Source organism: Daldinia decipiens (assembly GCF_022478715.1).
Source record: "Daldinia decipiens strain CBS 113046 unplaced genomic scaffold F4813scaffold_39, whole genome shotgun sequence".
In the NCBI taxonomy this organism is placed as follows: domain Eukaryota; kingdom Fungi; phylum Ascomycota; class Sordariomycetes; order Xylariales; family Hypoxylaceae; genus Daldinia; species Daldinia decipiens.
The window spans coordinates 61,897-82,028 of NW_026054582.1; the positions used below are offsets into that span (position 1 = coordinate 61,897).

The window sequence follows — 20,132 nt, forward strand, 5'->3', positions numbered from 1 at the left end:
AGGGATGGAGATGGTGCATACTACGTCTAGAGGATAGGTTACAGGTAGCATTAAGTTGACTTGAACGTTTCTCAAGCTCTAGATATCCTGTTTTACATCAATTATTATCCTATGTACAAATCGATAGGCACCTAACAGTACAATACCTACCTACCTAATATTACATAGCAGTTGATACCTTTTGAGACAATGACAAAAACTACATTTACTATTATGCCTTAGCGGGAGATGTTAGTCAGTATATTGGTCAGTGGCGTGCCGTATAACGAAAGACTATACAAGCTACACTGATATTTGTATGTGTTATGGTAATACACTATTATAGAATTCAATTATTATATCATCTAAGCGACAAGCTAGTTTATAATTTATGTCAACTAACCCCGTGGCTCTCCTATAGCTTAGTTAGAAGTCTGCCTGAAAAGTGCCGCTTCTTAAACGGGTATCCTTGACAAAACACTTATTAAATAATAAGTGTATATGATCCCAGGTAGTTAATACTTTTCGATCTGTTCCTCTCTACTTTAGCCCTACTATGAAGTGGTATGGGTTTGTCGCGCGTGGCAGCGTAACGGCGAATTTTTTTTTTAAATCAAGGGTACGCACCGCATTAACAATAAGTCGATGGGTGTGAGTCTTATAAATAATTTCATCATTTTCTCTTAAAACTTTAGTAATAACTCGTATTGGTATCTTTATTATGCATAGTAACCGACAAACCCCGATTTATTATGCAAAATTCCTAGATTTTATATCTCTTTATACACGCGCCAGTAACCACAATCTGACGTCCAACAGAATAAACACATATACAACACAGCGCCGCAACTTAAAATACAAGGTTTAGTAGGCGTCTCCACGCAGGCATTGCGGCAACCTTCGCGCGAAACGCGTTAATCTCGACCCAGTCAACCTCTCGTCGCCCGGTGTCTACGTCAATCTGGTGTGTACGCAACCAACCGGTACGCTTCCATAAATAGCCAACAACCCAGAATAGCATCACGACAGGAAGTGCGAGATATTGCTGGAAGAACCCCGAAGCATCGTTAATACCACCTTTAGGAGGGCAAATGGCGACGAACAACTGGAGATAAGTTAGTAAGGCTTTCACTGTGCAGAAAAGATAGCACTTACCTGAGCAATCATTACTAGTGCAACTAAGATCAATCCGAGCCATGATCCGTAGACACCACCGATGGCTCGAAACGGGATTTCGTCCAGGGTGTGACCGTGGTATGCCCACGCTTTGCGGAATCGAATATGCGCCAGACAGATAGAACCCCAAGTAAAAAGAGCAGCGAGGCCAGATAAAGCCTGTAGCCAAGTGAAAACGTCAGGACCGGCGGCGGCCAAGTTGATATATGCGAGGAGACCGAAAACGAGAATAAGACCGACGGAAAATGTAGGGCGGCCACCTCGGTCAACGTATGAGAAAATCTTAGGGGCATAACCCTGCTGGGCGAGGGCGGTCAAAGTACGGCTTCCACCGTAGACACCAGATACGCCGATGGATATAACCGAGATCAGGATAATGAAATTCATGAAGTGGTTGAATCCATTGAGGTTAGCATATTGCCCAACCAATACGAAAGGCGACGCTGTCACATCGTTCGAACCGGCATTGAGTAGATGGGGGTCATTGCTAGGAATTAGAAGACCAACAAAGGTAAGACCAAGAATATAGAATCTGCAATCCGCTATTAGAAAGGTCTTCCAGTACAAACGCGGCGTGATGGACAGTTTGAGGGACTTACAGAGTGATACGCCAGAAGACCTGTTTGATGGCACTAGGAAGGGCCTTTGCGGGATTGCGCGCTTCAGCAGCAGCAAGACCAACCAACTCAGTTCCGCTGAAAGAAAAGGCGGCCGTGACGAATACAGCACAGAAACCTCGGAAACCGTTGCGGAATGCACCAGGCTCGTACCAAAGGCGTGCGCCAAAGTATTCGTCGTATGAGCTTCCCTTGGGAGCACCACCAAGGACACAAACTAGTGAAATGACCATGAAGATGACTGTGGCACTAAGCTTCAAAATAGAAGCCCAAAACTCTTCCTCGGCGTAACCAAGAGTTCCAAAGATGTTGACTATGATGAGGAAAATGTAGAAGACGGTAATCCAGACACCAGGGCTAACATCCGGGTTCCAATAGGAGATCGAGATAGAGCATACAGTGAGTTCTAGCGGAACGACGACAGCCCATTGTAAGACGTAATTCCATCCCATAGCAAAACCCCAGGAAGGGTCAATAAAGCGAGTTGCATACGTATAGAAACCACCAGAGATAGGAAACATAACAGCGAGTTCACCAAGAGCGTAAACTGTAAAATAGGTTGTTAGTTTGAACCATGTAGAAAAAAGGTATAGAAATCACTTTTAGTGAACATCTACGTACCGACATTGAACATCATTATACCGATGATGGAAAAATCGATTAGAAGAGTCGCGGGGCCCTATCAATAACATCGAGGTCAGAGTCAAGGTTCGTGCAAGACAAGAACGCGAAATGGCAATGTCTGAGGAGAGATGCTAATGACTTACACCTGTAGCTAAGGCGCCACCCGATCCGACGAAGAAACCAGCACCGATAGAACCGCCGATAGCAATCATGTGCAGATGTCGCGGTTTCATGCTCCGGTCGAGCTCAATAATTCCGGTACCATAATCACGCTTCTTGAAGGATTCCAAATTTAGACCATTGCGTGTCGCCCAGTTGTCGGATCTTTGAGCACCCTCTTCCTGTGTGATCACCGGGCTCGAGTAGCTCGGGAGGCTAGCATCCTTCTCATCTTTGCTGCCACTGCTGGCAGCAGGGTCGGAAGACACCATTTTGGACGGTAGAACAGCAGCGCTGCAGGAAAAGGAATAAGGAGAATAAGAAGAAAGGGGAGAGGAAAGCCCAGTCCTGGTAATCGGCAGCCGGCTAGGAATGGCGACGATATACTCTCTAATTGGGCGCAAGGTCGCTGCTCGAGACAGGAGTCTGAATTACAGAGGTGAAAGGAGTGAGACGATGTTACAATAAGTAAATTTACGAGTGCGCTGCCGGGGGTTATTTATTATAAGTACTGAATGGCAGAGCTTAGCAGATGCAATGCATAGCGCATACTAGCACTCTTCTTTGTTCTACATTCTACATTCTGCATTTTACATTTTACATTTTAGTTTAACAAGGATCTTGATAGGACCGGTGGATCAGTAGGCTGGTAGGCTACGTGCAGAATGGGGGACCCCGGCAAGCTTTTGGTGGCCAAGCAGCTAGAGATACATATCTTGCAAGGAAGCAAGGAAGCAAGGTACGGAGTTCGATACAAGAGATAGCCCGCATGTGAGAGGAGGAATAGTCTTTACCGAGGTAGGCAAGTAATTAAGGGATGTAATAATACCTTGTATCAGATAGGTAGTGCTACGAGATAGTGATGTATACCTATCTACCTTACAGGTATGTATGACTTATGTAGGGTGTTCTCGAATAAGGCTTAGAGACCGTTGGGGTCTAATGAAAATCTAGGCCATGGAATACTCTTTGGTGGAAGCAATCTGACGACTCGCGTTATGTGTAGCATCCATCTTGGCTAACTCGCCATGCCCACCTCCAAGATAGCTAGGGTAAACACGGTCGCCATCATGCTTATCCAGTTAGCTTGTACATATGCGAAGCGTGCATGTAAATACCCTAGATACATACCTACCTACATAACCTGCCTCTTATAAAAACACAAACATATAAGCTACCGATATATGTATATGTATAGCCTTAGGACGCATCGATCTATGAACCCGCTAATAGCGTCATCTAAAATAAACTTATGTTGGTTATGACAAGAATTACGTGAAACAAAAGGTGATAATTAAAAACTAAAGGGACTTTTTCTCTAGTCGGCTCGAGCTTTATCTCCGTTATCAGCTTCTAAGCATTTCTCCCCTTGTCCAAGTCCACATCCCTAGCCTCCGGGCCGAAAAGGATTTTTAGGTTGTACATTATTGACCAATGCTCGTTTACGCGTTAGATCTCAGCTCGACCTACCTTACATAGGTACCCTTAAGATAATTCCAAAAGACTTGGATATTCCATCGTTCTCGTAAATTTTAATCAACGACTGGCTTCTAGACTTATACTATGGCTGTATGGCAACGGTGGCACAGCTTCCTCATTGACGATAGCTTGGGGGAGGTTCTCCAGGTTGCCAAGGACTCGATCGCGGCCGAATCATTCCTAGGTTAGTCTATGTATCTAGTTTGGTTTAGATTTGCATGGTATGTTTACGTTGGCTTGGCGGACGGGCAGGTTATCTAAAGTTCTGGGGAACGGGGAATACAACTAACCTACCTAACATAGTACTCTGAACGATACGCTAGACCTATTACCGTCTAACCGCTTGAGTTCATCAAACGTCCTTGAGCATAATAGAGGCGGGCGACCAGGGTACCTTGTGGGTTTGCCCCAGTTTACGAGTTTGCGCAGATAAGAATCAAATCATCAAGACTCTGGTTGGTTAACAAGGGAAAGACCAAGAACTCATCCATTTTCCCAGATTGTGCTGCGCCACACGATATCTTATTGTGAGGCACATAGTTACTGCGAGTATAGACTTGATACGACCAAGGCTGAGAGGCGACTCGTCAAGTGGGATGGGAGTGGTATCTCGCTGACCTATGCGCTGACCTATGCGCTGACCTATGTAGGTAGGCTCGGGTCATCGATCACTACATACCTTCTAGCTAACAAAGACGAGTGAGCAATTGTCATGGCTGCATGCATATCTACCTAACTAGGTAGGTAGACTAGCCAGTTCAGTTCAGTTCAGTTCATTCTCGATATACCGCCCCATCTGCTTTATACATACTATTACATGCTACCCGTGTAGCTCCGGCGACAGAAGGCTTGACCTTCTCTTCCCGGTATCGTATTAGTAGTACAAATTGCTTATAACGCGCGATATTCAGTAACTTTTCCAGTGCCCAGGCTCTTGGTAAAGTCTAGGCTCCGACGATTCTAGTAAAGAAATGGCCTCTCCGACCTATCTAACCTAGATTAACATCACTTTCTCTACATTGCGTTGGAGATTTATGCGTGCGCGCGTGTAAGTCTGCGCATCATAGAGGTCGGGCAAAAAAGAAGTGAGACAAGTGAACAGAGAAGAGCGCTACAAAAAGAGAATTTCTCAAAATCCGCCTCGCCTGCTCATTAACGCTCCCAATTGGACGCTACATGACATAAAACACGAATGGGAGAAGCAAATGACTCGATCTAGATAACGGGGAACCATGGGTTGGAGTAATTCTCCCCTGCGGGTTTCTCCAATCATGTCTCGCATCTGTTCGAGTGCTGATCAGTGAGGGCTCACAGCTCCTGCAGACCGCCGGATCGGTCGATCAGCTTTTCTGGACCCCAGATCCTTTGGAAATAATTTTTGATAGTTATAAGATGATGACAATATACCTTCCAGATAGATTTTAGAGAAGCAGACATGCTGGACATGTGCATATAGTAGAGACTACGAATCGAGAGGCAGAAGCAAATACGTACCTACCATACATAGGTAAACTACGCACAGAACGTTTCTAGAAGCATTCGTCTACCTCGAGCATGTGACGGCCAACCGTATTAGTTCGCACGATACGTGGTATTATTTCGAGAAGATAAATACGCAGATTTATTCAAAGATCATTGCTATAAGAGCCTTATATCTTCGCTGCTCTTGCCCCGAAACGCGTCTTTACTTCCGGAATACCACATTGCATAGGTACCAGGTATATATTCATATAACTATATTACTACGTTCTGTCACGTATAATCCAGGATTGGTCAGAGATTCGACAATACTATGCAGAACTACCCTACTAAACAACTGCGATACTACCTTATAACTACATGTAGTACTATGTACTTCGTAGGCTACTTCGTAGGCAAGGTAGTATTGTTCCAGAACAATTCGTCAATAAAAATACCTACATAGTCATTGTACTGCTCGCCAATCTCACAAGACGCCATTTAGACTGGGTCGGCCACGCGCCAGTATTGCGCCAGTCCGCTAAAATATTCAAATATGTAATACCATTGATCACTACACTACCCAAGTTACATATTGACCTACATAGCTGCTCAGCTGCTTCTCACGCCTCACACATATGTATGTACTCCCATCGCCAATCCTATTTGTTTCTATGATTGGGCAAGCAAACCTTGCTCCCCCAAATCTCCCCATTCCATCCGTTACGATAAGAGAATCCTACTAGAGAGTCATAAGATGTCTATTAGTTTTGTAAGGCGTCCTCTTGTCTCGGTCAGCTCCGAGTTGGCCACCCTTAAATAAAACTCCGAGTGCAGTCTGGTTTGTTCTTCATATTCATCCCGTGGGGCACGTACATTGGGTACGTGCGGCGTAGTGATCTAGTGTCCGATATTGCGGGAGCATGCCCCAAAAGGATTCGGTGTGGCTCGCGGGGTGACGACCCTTACTTGCCCCCTGTCCCCCCCCCTCCCTCCCCCTTTGGTAGGCCATCGACACTACGTACATAGGTACATAGGTACATAGGTGCGTACATATTCTGACAGAGAGCAAGGAGAGCAAGGAGAGAGGGGACCAGGTGGGCCTACCGGCATAATTCTATCGAGGGAGGCGAAGAGGATCCAAGCAAAAGGACCAGATTACAGCCTATATTTTTATTGGCTGGCTATTTGCGTTCCGCTATTTCTCGTACGTAACAGTATTAGCGGTTATTGGCCGTCACCATGGATAAAGCTTTGTTCAGTACCTATGGAGGATGTGGGGAGGTATACACGTGTATATACATGCTACAACCATACAACCACATACGACCCAAGCACCGACCCAAGGATAGAGTTTACATACCTACATACATATGACATATTACATTGATCCACCGTACGATCGATGGAGCTGAAAAGCCGGGGTCTGTTACTATGTATGCATCCTGTAACTAAATGGTTGCGAACTGAGCAGCAAACATTACAGATATACCGTACCTAGTGATATAGCCCACGGGCTTGGGATACGTCTGGCATGTAAGAGCCTCATTTAAAGCGCTTCAAGAAATAATAGACCTTTCGAGGTTTCGATAAGGTTAAAGCCACTCAGCCGCTTCAAATCCTCAAGACTTGTAGTTACATACATGGTCGCACGACAGTTGCTGCGAACCGGCCGCCACTCAAGAGTCTAAAGTCGGTGATACCTTTTAAATATTTTTCAGCTGGAGCGTATCGATAAAAGGGCCGCAGTGTATTGTCACACTCAAGGCAAGAAGCGAAAAGATGATGTATTCTCATTTATTTTCGAGTAACTAGAATACAATTGCTATGGCATGGAAGTAACGTAAATTGATGACTAGACGTACTATGATGTGAATGATGATCAATACATATAAGAACAGCTTCCTCGAGTGTCGCGGAAGAAATATCCCTGATAGCTAGCTACCTACCTAATATAGGTTATAGGCTACATGTAGGTACTCTTGCATGCGCGCGCTATCCATTCCGTAACACATTATCTCTCGAAGCTATCATATACCACTAATCTAATGACAATATAGTCTCAAGTAGACACCGAGCATTCGTCAGCATCTTACCTTTTTTAATTAATAATGTCCCCGAGCTCAAACAGTGAGCCATCGACCACATCCCCCTGCGGGATCAGCCCAAGTCACATCTTTTCTACGGGCTATTCTGCTCGATATAGGCTGTGAGTATGGGAACCAGTGGTCCCCAGAGCTTCACCGCATCGCTCCGGTAAGATATAGCAGTGAATCGGTCGGACACACTATCCTGTGGCGCCACTTGTTCGCTTAACCATTGTCGCCATTCAATATCAACCATACTCCATCTATATGAATACAATTAGTAGATATAGATGTTTAGATCGCAAGAAGTAAAGAGAAATAAGAAAAACGTGACTTGGAAAAAAAAGATATTCTCGTTGATGTAATCATCTACCGGGGAGATTTCTATCAGGATAATCTCGTTGGGTGCGACATACTCATCTGGCACTCTATGAGGAACATCTCGACCTATACGTACATCGCCCAACCATAAATCGATCTGTCGCAGTCGTTCTTCGAGCATACAGGATCTCGAGCCGGAATATTCCTGGCAGGCCCTCATAAGGAACACCTGATCCCTAGCTCCGAGGTTAGATCGCCTTATTTTAGAGCCGACCTCTAGCTCGCTCAGCAAGTCTCTGACGAGTTCGAGCTCCATCTTTGACCCCTCAAGTTCTCGTCTAATGTTCTCTTTCGCAAGAACGAGCCAGCCATAGTTATCTCCGATAGCTTCTCCCGTCTCCTTCTCAGCGGGTCGTGGTAATTGGTGCTGTCGGCTACAGGAGGGTGGGGGCTTGGAGAGATACATTCGGATTCATCGGTTAAGGAGCTGTCTTATTAAATGATCAAAGGGCCGTTTTAATGGACCAGTTTCGATATTTCTTCCCCGTCCGTTGTCGTCGATCACGGTTTTCGCAAGAAGGTTCATACGACACCTCGAGACAGTCTCAGGGCCGTACGAAGTAGGTGTATGATGATATAAAAGTATCAGGTCATCGAATAAAGGACCTTTGTCCGCATAGGTATAATATAGATTGTTTCTAAACAAAGGGAATTGAAACTTGGACGAACCCATATTATACGTAGCTTAATAAAGAAGAGTTCCCCTCTACCTACTCAAATGTCTATCGGCACTTTGAGTGTGATATGCCATTAACTCTCAGATAGTTTAGGAATATAACTTTCCGAAGGCTCCCCAAACACGATTTCCTTGTGATGAAAACGAAGGTACGAGACGTCATCTCAATACAGGGGCACGTATAACCCGACCTATTCCCCTAATCTTTGAGTTTCATGTAGTTAAGGATAAGTTACCTATATTCTATCTACATTGTACCCTTTAGTGTCTGACACACGAACATTTAGCGATTTAGGCCAACAGAAATTACTTTGCTGGTTTCCCCCCCTTGGTTTAAGCACTTAGGTGGGCAACTAATAGCATATACAACTATAAACGGTCATTGTTGTACCCAGTTGAACAATAAAGTGACTAAAACAAAGGATGAAACGATTTGATCGTAGGTATCGATTTTATTATTATCTTTCTTTCTAGCTAGATATGATTTCTCACAATGAGTGTGTTGCAGAAAGGACTTTAAGATGTTATAACATTCCATTGCTTCCAAGAAATGTATGTAGTCAACATCGGCATCCATCACCCACTTATCAGCTACTTCCGTCACTCGCCAATAGGACTCGCATTATTACGCCAGAAGTGACCAATCAGTAAATATCCAAGATTGAGAATGTGTGTGAGATATATAGAGTGGTATCATTGCTATGAGTGTCAACATGAGTTTAATCATCGAGTAGTCTTGAGGTCGTGTGCCAAAGCCGCGACGGAAAGTTGTATGAAGGTTACACAACAACGAGATGTTGTCTTGAGCTACGAGACTTGTATTACTTGCAAGATGTCTAGGAGGGCTGAGGAAATCTGCCAGCAGAAAATATATCGGCAGGTTCCTTTATACTATACTGTTAGAGATGGATGGTTCATAAGGGAGAATTTCTGGTAGTTTAGGTAGGTTTATGACGATCTGGGCTAACCGGACCTATCGAACAGTTGGTAGGTTTAGTAAGATAGGGTTGGTTAGAAGTTTATTAGCAGTATGTTAGAGTAGGTGATTGGAGGTGAGGAAGATAGACCGGATCACATTAATATTCCCGTTTAGTATTGGGAATTATCATAGACTTTCATTAAGCCTGCGCTACCCACGTGGTTATGAATTCAATCTTGTGTGGAAATTAATAAAGAAATTTCATTGGTATCTAGCTTAAGCATAGGTATCTAAGGATTTATTCTAAACAGCCATCAAAATATTGTTCTTGTCGGTAGTTATCTCAGAACCTGGACGCCACCCGTCCAGATAACTGTATATTCCATAATGCGGCCCAAATAACCATCCGAAGATTTCAATCTCCCCTAAAAAAAAGAGAAAGTAGAAATTTAGCCCGAGGTTTTAGGTAACATTTTTCCAAGGAGCGAGGGTCCCTTCTTTGTTGCCTTGGAGTGCTTCCCCTCCAGGATATTTCCTCTTGCTTCACGGGCGCCGTGGATTAGATAAATACCATGCTCCTTTAGCTCATCATCATCGCTTAGGCTACTCCCCGTCGTCATGGATTCCATAGAAGTGCTGCTACCCATTGGTCTATGATTACTCCTTGGAGCAGAAGCACTTGGTGCGACGCTGACGCGAGGCAACCTGCGTATACTTCTGCCCCAAACCGACTGTGTGCGAATCAACATAGTATTCCTGTTACGTCTGGAATGCGGTACTCGATGTTTTGCAATGATTAGTTCGTATTGTTGCATCATCGTCGGGTGATCAACGATCTCTTCTGCTGTATAAGTGGTCTGTTCGACACCGAGAGCAGAGGGCATGTTATCGGTATAGTACTTGGCGAGCTCAGCGGCGGGAATCAATGAGCCCCAAATTTCGTAGAATGGAACTGAACGTATATCGGGAACCTTGAGTGAATGGGCCTCAAGAATAACGTCCCATGCGGATGATATGATGGTGTGGGCGGTCCGAGCAAGATCGGGCTCGACTGGCTCGACAGTCTGAGGTATACTTGGGTCTCGTTTAGGTGCTGGAAGGGGGATTCTCGATGCTGAGTGATTGTCGCCGAGGCCTTTCAAATACAATGGCTCCATCACGAAGGTAGATGTGAGAAGCGAGATGACCGAACAAAGCATACCTAAGACCTCATCTGCGAAGGAGAGGGTTATCTTCTCGCTGAAAGTAAGGGATATATCGACGTTAGCAGGTCCCAACATGCATGATTTGACAAAGATGTCTGATGGAGGGTGGTTTATCTCTGTGTAATTTAGTTTACACGTAGCGTTTCCAATAGTAAATTCGATCATCTCAGCATCCTTGATTTGGTTTTTATGGTAGATGACGGTGCTGAGGCGAGTCCAAGATGGCCAGGAAGTGGCTTTTTGTATAATATCGGAGAGTTGCATGTTTTGTGACATGCTAGCAACATGCTGGCTTTGAACACACCGAAAATATTCATACGGAGTGATCGGAATATCCGGCAATCGCGTCCGAACAGGTAAAATATTACCTAAAGTACCAACAACATCTGAGATGTTTTGTTTACTCGGAAGGCTGAGGTTCCTCCTGTCCACGAGCTGCCCGAAGACGACGTCATCCGTGGCAGACAGATTCGAAAGGACAACTGACCAGGCACCCTTCAGGATCGTCTCGAATGATATACCTAAGCTATGTAGTGACCTGGTAGGGATTTTTCGGTGAAGAGTAGTGTGATTTAAGCTGACTTTCGCAGGCGAGGGCTGTGGTATTATTTGCGTCACTGCTGCGCCTTCGAGTAGAGTACGCCAGTATTCGACTGTACTATTTGAGTGCGCGCGATGAGAAGCTCTGACTACTTCGCAGAAACCAGGACGTCGGACAGGTCGATCGCTGTGATTGTAAAACTGAGTCAAGTCTCGAACAAGCCTAGGTAAGGAAAGTTCATCATACTGAGCTCTGGAGAGTCGTATAATGAGGACAGAGCTCTTCCCGGCGTCGAAGTAGGAAAACTTGGTGACGGGCTGGCTGAAATCAACAAGCTGTGCTTGTTCCCTCTTGATAAGCTTTGCGGTCAGATTGCCGAGTCTCCAGCTCTGGCACTGATATCTTAGAAATTCCGGACGATGCGACCGATAGACGGCTTGGTAGAGTTGACGACTATGACTGGCAAACGCGGTTCTGAGTATGGGATGAGAGTCGGTTAACATAAAGCACGCATCCTGAAGTTTACGCCAGTCTAGAGACCCGGTGATGCTGATCTCCAAGTAATCGATATTGCCACGAGTCTGTAGCATCCCGGACTCAATGAACATTGCTTGTAACGATGACGTCTCGGTTGCATCCTCAATCAAGCTGCCGTCGATTCTAAGCTGTGACACAATCGCCTTGCTGGTAGGAGAAGTCGGGTGGTTTGATTGCGTCGGTTCAGAGACCTCTTGAATGGCTGTGGGATATATCTCTATACCAACACCTCCCCTACATATTTCAGCCAGGGAGATGTTTCGAAGGACATCGATAATAGAAATACCAACCCCACGCTGCTTGCACTCCCTGACTAGTTCACGGGCTAGAATAATATCACCACCTAGGGTCAAAAATCTATCGCTAGCTGTAATTGAACCTTCTTCGACATCGAGTACTTGAGCCCATACAACCCGCATTCCGTGCTCAACTTCGGTTAAGGGGAGAGGTTTGAAGCTTATATCCTGGAGCTCTTGAGGGTTCGAGATTTCTGCCATCCCGAGAAGTTGCTTCCTAGACGAACCTGCAATCATTCGTTGGAGTTCCATCCTGTTGACCTCCAACGTCGGTGTTAGAGGCATACCCTTAACAGGTATATACGCCGAGGGTACCATATAACTCGGCAAAGTATCTCGGAGCGCCATATTCCCTATCTTCTTAGAAAGGTACAATCTCTCCTTTGTAGTACGACTGAGGTTTGAAAAGCCTTCACCCTTTTTCAATGCATTATCTCCGAAATCGACGAATGCAGCTAGGATCGGGTCCGAGTTAGAGTCGTTGAAGGCAATCGTTTCAACCACTACATCGATACCACGACCCAGACATTGCCGAAGCTTTGGCTCGACAACCGAAAGACGAAATTTCTTACCGTTAATTTCTGCATCCCCGCCATCATCTAAGACGAACTCAATCCTACCATCTTCAAGATATCGGGCATAATCTCCAGTCTTGAGTAGGCGACTCCCCGATTTTTCTAGTAGCGACATTGGAGAAACTGCACTCTTTTCAACCCAGGTCTTGATATCAGGTTCATGGATATCCAACCCGGTAGCAAGTGCCGGTCCTCCTATTATCAGTTCACCAAGAGCGCCCACTGGCATGAGCCGGTTGCTATCTTGACGGCTCACTATCCAGAAGTTTCCGTAGAATGGGTTACCGAAGCATTGCGAAGCCTTAGAATCGGTCACTTCGGTGGCAGAAAGTGCAAGGGGGCCAGCTTCAGGAGAACCATACGCCATCAATACCTTAACCTTGCCGATCCACGGTGCATAGACATCATCGTCGAGGTGCCGTGCACGGATACAGACAATGGAAAGGTCCGGTAGGCTTTCTGGGTCTAATTTCCTTGACAACGTCGGTGTCAAACATATCCAGTTAATATGCATGCGTCTGGTAGCTTCGGAGAAGCCCGTAATCCTCTCCGAGGCTGAAGGGATACAGACACAGCCTCCGTTAACCAAGGTGGTGAATGTTTCCGAAAGCGCAATATCGATATTATACGAAGAAAGCTGCATGACCCTACTAGATGGGTTGATCAGTAGCGTAGAACCCTGCCCGACGCAAGCTGCTGCTAGAGATCCGTGGCTATATGAGATGCACTTGAAGGTCCCAGTGGGTTCGGCGCTGAAGAGAATGCACGCTATTTCATAGGGCGCAGGATGAAGAAGGTCCATATCAACAGTTTGCGCCGACATAGCTAGGACCGCGTTTTGGTCTACAATGATAACCTTTACTCCAAGACTATCCACATGCCTCCGAGAGCTGGTAGAGCAGAGCACGAAATCGGCACTGACTTTTTGGATCGACCAAGGAATGATCGAGGGGATCTCAACGTCAAGAGGTACCAAAATTGCGCCAGCGCTAGAGCGGTCAGTATATGGTTTAACTTCACAAGATATCAGCTTACTGGAGTATCGCTAGCATAGCCACCACAGCCCAGCGACTCTTGTCCATCACCACTGGTACGGGCATCTGCGGCTTCAGCCCAGAAGCTAAGAGATGTTTAGCAAGGACTATGGACAAATCATGTAGATTGCCATAAGACAAGTCCCCATCCCACGCACAGATGGCTTGAATTTCGGGATTTAACGAAGCTTGGTGCGCAACTAAGTCGTGCACATGCCCCTTAGGTATGTCAGCTTGAGGCATGCTATTCCATGCCAAGATTTGCTCATGATCGCGCATAGTGAACAGATCTACCTCCTGAACTATAATAGTTGGTGAGTCCAGGATGGCTTCAACAGCCCTCCCAAAGGCACATGCTACGGTTATTGCTTGATCGGAGTTGAGTATGCGGTATCCAATGTCGACTGTGATATTCCCATCGTGGAAGTATACATCAACACCGACATCGTATTCTGAGGCTTGCTCGGTCCTGATGTGTTGACATTTCGAACTTGTAGAGGTCTCATGCGAGATGTATTCATATCCGAACGAAAGGTAGGTGTTGAATAAGCGGCCACCTCTGATATGTAGTTCATGTTCAACCCTCCTTATGGGTACGTTCTGATGATTAAGTGCTTGTATACGATCCCTTTCCGCGTTTAGCAACAGCTGTGCGACGAACTCTTCAGCGCGGATTTCAAGCTTGGATGCCAAAATAGTTGAAAATGAACCAACAGTATTTCTCAAGTTCTCGACGGGGAAATCTCTACCGGCAATGCGATGCCCGAAACAGACACTGTCTTTCCCGGTATAGTTTCGTAACAGTAAACCCCAGGCAACTGTAAGTATGGTAGATATGTCTATGTTGTATTCGTTAGCAAGATCTTTTAGCCTCTCGCATGGAATGTCAAGATCAATAGACATGGTCTCCCACCCGCTTAGGATATGAGGCTGTGATACGAGTATGGGAAATGAGCACGGCTGTATATCCCCCAAATGTCTCTTCCAAAAGTCAATATTGGAAGAAGCTGTTTTCAAATATTGCGCATATTGAGGATAGGATGCTTTGGGCCCAGATGGGATTAGGCCATGGAAGTAGGCTTGCTCGATTTCTTTGAAGAGAATGGCCATGCTGGCAACCTTGACTTGTAATCAGTTATCAGGAAAGGTTATAAGGAAGTAAAGAACATACGTCGCATGCTGCTTGACTAGCTTCCAGCTTTACGAAAGTCTTTCCAGCTACTTGACATACAATGAGCCTATGCCAAGGAATACCTTCATTTAATGATAAAGGGGGTAGGTTGTCAATAGATGCCATTGCATCTTCGACGGTGTCGCTTTCAAGGAAAAGCATGGTAGGCGAATGAGATCTTAAAACTATCTGGTCATATAGGCCCTTATTTGAGGCGCTTTCAGCGAAGACAGTTCTTAGAGCGGAGTGTTTTGATGTTACTTGAAGCCAAGCAGCACAGATGCGCGAAATGTCAACAGGCCGATCAGACGTCTCGAGATCGCAAATCATCAACGCCCTAGAACTCCCCGGCACTAAGGCCTGGTTTATAATAATATCCTGCTGAGTTTCTGTTGCGGGATAAATAGCCTCGATGTTGGAAATATTTAGATTGAGGCGTGGTAGGATTGTCGTATTTAGTCGGTTAAGCTCCTCATCAGTGACGCTTATGTGAAGAACGTCAGATGAAGATATCCCGGAACTTTCATACTGTAGCCCTTCTGCAGTTTGGCGGAGTATCTTCTCGTAACCATAAAACCAACTATGTATCTTCTCTTGATGTGCGGAATTTTTATGGTAAAGAATGTTGACATTAGTCTCACCTCCCTCGACTGATATTGAAACCTCGAATACGGCGAGACGTCCGACATGGCTTCCGATATCTAACATACTTGGAGCTAGCATCCTACCTAACGTAGGAAGTTGTTCTAATACGGTGTCTTGACGCTGTACGTTTTGCGTTGTCTCAGCATAAGTAAACATGAGCTCGAGAGGACAGTAGGAGGAAATAAAAGAAAGGGCAGAGGGGCTATCTATTAGATTCTTAGTAAACTTCAAGGCACCTTTGTCAGTGGTAGCATGTTTTGAACCCTTGACTCGGCCGAGTATAGTTGAAATGGTGTCCGTTGGAGAAGAGTCAATAGCCACCGGGCAGAGCGAGGTGAACCATCCCACAGTCTCTGATACATTTCGCCCCGTTCCGAATATGGACCTTTCATTTACTTGCTTCCAAAGAGTCGGTAGTGGGCGGTCGTGGAAACCCTGCGCAAATGAAAGGATAAGAGCAGCTATGAAAAGGTCTACGGGACCCGTTTGAAGCGCTCGACAGCTAGCTTCAAGAGCTAGGGTAACATCTGCACTGAGCGTAAATCCGGTAGCCAGCGTATTCCCGTACTTGTTAAAGGCAGGATCAATTCCCCAGTATTTATAGTTTCCCACTGGTACGTCGAAAGGGAGTTCCATATCCCGTATGCGATGTCTATAGTGAAGCGTCCATTCTCTAAAAGAGAGGGTGTGGCCGGATATGAGATACCCCTTAGTAAGTAACCCTTCCAAGTCATCTGCTATGACGTGCCACGACTTTGAATCGACGACAAGATGATGAGCAACCATATAGAGCATCTGGCGACCGTCGCGGGTGTGGAAATGGTGGGCAGCAAAGACAGGGCCTGTCTCGATATCGATCGTCTCTTGGGAGGCTCTAACCACTTTTTCAACTTCGGCGTCCGTCGTAACTGTATGGTGTGCAAAATGATATGAAGATGATATATCAGATTCTATCGACTGACACCAGGAACTTCCGCTACGTCGAAACCGACATCTAAGCATATAATGATGACCGACGACAGCCTCTACCGCCGCCGTCACGTCCTCGACGCTTATAGCTCGCTTCAGTCGAAATAATATGCTCTGGTTGAACCTGTACTCGCTGTTCCTAGCTTCTCGTTGGTAAACGTCGCTACCCATCGAGGTATGAAAATATAAACGCTGCATAGGTGAGAGTTCGAAGGTATCTACCGGGATGCCGTCTATATTGCGCGAATGCGACTTACTTGACGTTGCAAGGGCAGCAAGTTCAGTTAATGAAGTTGCTTGCATGATATCTTCTGTATCGAGGCAAATACCCCGAGATTCGCATTCGGCTGCACACTTTGTTGCGGCTTTCTCATCGCCACCCATGCTTGCGAACGACATATTCATGCCTATACCGGTTTGATCCATCTGCAGCACCCTACTTGCCGTCTTCTGGAGGCGCCTTTCGATTACATTTGTGGGTTGTCTTAAATTCGCCCTCGAGTCGATGGACAAAATTTGATGATATACGTCGTCATTGACGTTTTGAATCCATGTTTGTAACTTTCTCCGGTTAATATTACCGGAATCGTCTAAGGGCATCTTTTCTAGCACGATCCAGACGTTGGGAACAAGACTCGGCGGTACTTGGGACTCAACTACGTTCCGAATAGATGGCAGCTTGATGGTATAATAAGGGCTCTGTAGTTTAACTTCGCAGTCATCTGGGCCATCCACCACACAGCATGTCAGGGTGGCAAATGCCACGAGCCGGCCCTCAAATGGGCCAGCCTTTGATTTGAGCACAGAAGCTTTCGAAACATCACTATGTTGATAGAGAATTTTCTCAACTCTAGCATAACGTCTCCTGGATACTGTAGGTCTGAGCTGTGGTTGGATGAGGGAGTATCTAGCTGCCGCCTTGGGTGGAATTGCTGGAGGTTGAGAATAGTCTGGCATTTGATATTGATATTTGTCTGATTGGATCTCTAGCGACCCTGGTTCGAGTGGGCTAACAGTCGTGGGTTGGATCGTTCTCTCCGAAAGTTTACGAGGTATAAGCGGCGTTATATGTGTCTTAAGCTCGGCGATAGTCTTGGAGTTCATGATATCCCTGGTCTTGATAGCTAGACCCGCGTCCATACACTCCGCTCGAAGCTCTCTAGCCTTCCGGAAATTGCCCCCAAGATCCAGGAACGATTCATCTAGAGGCATCGATCCGCCATCAGCCCCGAGGATGCTAGTCATAGCGGCACTAAGGCGCTTTTCGACCAAGTCACCTATTGACTTCCTCCATTCGGCAGAATCAACTGGGGGTGAATAGTCCGAGACTGGGCCCACAGAATCTTCTCTACCCGCTAGCTTCGATCCATCCAGAAGCTGCTGGTTATTACTCGAACAGGAATATACAGAGCTAGAATCGTCATAATCCCCTATCAAACCATGGAACGACTGGGGAAGAGACCTCGCGTCAATGCCTAGAGCATTAGCCACCTCAGATCTTAGAAGCTGCCCGGCATTATTTTGGCTATCTGGCTTATTTATGTCAAAGGAAGTGTTAATAAAAAGGTTCTTCTTTTTGAGCGTGCTATTTGCTCTGTTTGACAAACCACGGGGCTCGCGATTTATCCTGTCCGGTTGGGGTTCAGATAGCTCGTCCGATTCCTCGGAGGAGGACAGTATCAAGAAGCTTTCTCCTATCCGGTACTCCATCGCTAGAGATGAAGGGAGGTAATATAGGAAGGGCACATATGACAACAAATGGGTTCCGCGTTCGAAAACGAACCGTTAGCTATAGTAAAGAGAGCATTTTATATTGGATGTTCACGAAGGCCCCATTAAGTTGCAGGTGGTATGACATTGAAATAGAAAAAGTGTAGGAAAAAGAGATTAAGAGATAATACGTGGAAATAAAAGGGCATGATATTGCTATCTAGATATGCTTGGGTGAAGTGGACATTGGATTATAGGATTTCCTTCAAAGATAAAAATGTCGGGATCCGGCAGACTCTCTGCAGGTAGCCATCTTGGCCGTGTAAGGAAGATCCTAGCTACGACCAACAATTGAAATACATATATACATAATCCTTTTGCGGTTTGAGGCTGGGGCTGACGTACTATGAAGAAGTGAAAACAGCGTAAGCCGGAGTTCCTAGAGAGATATAAAGTCAACCCCCCCCCCCTACCCCCCATCCCTTCCCCCATTGTACACGGCATGTTAGTTGAGCTAAAAATAAGGAGAACTTATGCCAGATCTAATCTCAGTTAGGTTTAGATTGCAGCACATCGCACAAGTCTCATAGGCCTAGATCGACATAAGCTGGAACTTCAGTTTTCTAAAGATCTTCCGGAATCTCCAAGGATTTGATTCCTACTCACGTCACCAATCATCTTCCCTCGGCCGACGCAGTGGTTTTCCTTGGAATAAATCCTCAGATCCTTAAAAGAAACGCATTGACGGGTGCGAATCCTTGACTACCCGTTATTCTTTAGCTTCCACCAACCTCAATATCCCTTACGATCAACGCATCTACGCAATACCACGCCGCATTCATAAAACACCGTGAGGTCATCGCCCAGAAACGAGCCCATGCGCGCCACATAAGCAGATGGATATATTCACATAGGTATACCATGTAGGTATGTATATCAATACACGTGGCGATCTACTTAGTCCGTGTCATCCATGTCCGTGCCAATGAATCCATCCAAGCCAACATCAGCTTGACTTCAGCTTGACTTACTTATATGACATCCATCATAAGATTGTTTTATCTGTTCTTAAATCCCGACATGGAAAAGCAAGGTCCAGCCAACGTGGACTTGCAGCATCGGTACCCGAGGAATCCTTGAGGCATTCCTGCGTCTACTGTACTCTCATAAAATTTATCATATCGGAACATCATCCATAATCTCGTACCATTCCGGACTACTTACTGTACAGGAGAGAAACCCGTAAAACATGCAAACAGCCATTTCTAGAACCGCATATAATACAAACGCGCCCGATAATCCTCGTTGCCATATCCCATTTATCGCGCGGTACAAGGCCCGCGACTCCATTGGAGCATCATCTTCGCAATATTGATTACGGGGTATCATCCATCTGAGCCATGAGGAACATTGACAAAGCCATCGTATAGAGCCTCATCCGTTTCAGACGCCAGCTCCTAAACAACCACCTCCTCATCATCAGGGTCTTCAATGCTTGTTCTTCGGGTTGCTTCATGCGTGCTCTTGATTTTTTCTCCATCGTCACCCGTAATCTCACCCGTAACCTCCACCGGACTCTCCGCCGGTACATCGTTGTCTTTGACCTTCTGTTTCTCCTTATCCTTTGACCCGAACGGCCAGAGGCTAGTGAAGGCCGACGCCTTTTGACTCTGGGAGGACGGGTGAACAGGAAGTGGCTTTACGATTACTCCACCCTTTTCATTGCTCCCGTCTTTGTCGACCTCGGGCATCGCAAAATCCCCAAATTCCTCGTCCTCCTCGTCCCCTCTAGCTTGTTCATCTTTTTCTGAGTCGGAATCGTCCCTACCATCCCCAAACCTTTCCTTACCTCGTCGCAAAGCTCCTCGCCACCAGCTCCCTCTAGATGGCCCCG

General features: G+C 45.9%; 4 protein-coding genes across 4 annotated transcripts; 1 reads left to right on the top strand and 3 right to left on the bottom strand.

Moving 5' to 3' along the window:
* Nucleotides 1-634: 634 nt before the first annotated feature.
* Nucleotides 635-3,128, bottom strand: F4813DRAFT_371654 (amino-acid permease inda1). Its single transcript, XM_049244630.1, has 5 exons — nt 2,540-3,128; nt 2,394-2,451; nt 1,755-2,319; nt 1,135-1,687; nt 635-1,084 (listed from the first exon to the last, which is right to left on the bottom strand). The coding sequence occupies exons 1-5, from the start codon at nt 2,825-2,827 to the stop codon at nt 830-832; spliced, it is 1,719 nt and encodes a 572-aa protein (XP_049096113.1). The 5' UTR covers nt 2,828-3,128; the 3' UTR covers nt 635-829.
* A 4,691-nt stretch (nt 3,129-7,819) lies between these two features.
* F4813DRAFT_371659 (uncharacterized protein) lies at nt 7,820-8,560 on the bottom strand. Its single transcript, XM_049244631.1, has one exon. The coding sequence runs from the start codon at nt 8,364-8,366 to the stop codon at nt 7,857-7,859; it is 510 nt and encodes a 169-aa protein (XP_049096114.1). The 5' UTR covers nt 8,367-8,560; the 3' UTR covers nt 7,820-7,856.
* Nucleotides 8,561-8,623: 63 nt separating this feature from the next.
* On the top strand, nt 8,624-9,745 carry F4813DRAFT_371660 (uncharacterized protein). The gene is made up of 2 exons (XM_049244632.1): nt 8,624-9,075; nt 9,145-9,745. Exon 2 carries the CDS (start codon nt 9,304-9,306, stop codon nt 9,571-9,573), a length of 270 nt encoding a protein of 89 aa, XP_049096115.1. The 5' UTR covers nt 8,624-9,075; nt 9,145-9,303; the 3' UTR covers nt 9,574-9,745.
* A 46-nt stretch (nt 9,746-9,791) lies between these two features.
* On the bottom strand, nt 9,792-18,637 carry F4813DRAFT_371661 (uncharacterized protein). The gene is made up of 3 exons (XM_049244633.1): nt 14,915-18,637; nt 13,745-14,862; nt 9,792-13,698 (listed from the first exon to the last, which is right to left on the bottom strand). Exons 1-3 carry the CDS (start codon nt 18,236-18,238, stop codon nt 10,005-10,007), a joined length of 8,136 nt encoding a protein of 2,711 aa, XP_049096116.1. The 5' UTR covers nt 18,239-18,637; the 3' UTR covers nt 9,792-10,004.
* Nucleotides 18,638-20,132: the final 1,495 nt, after the last annotated feature.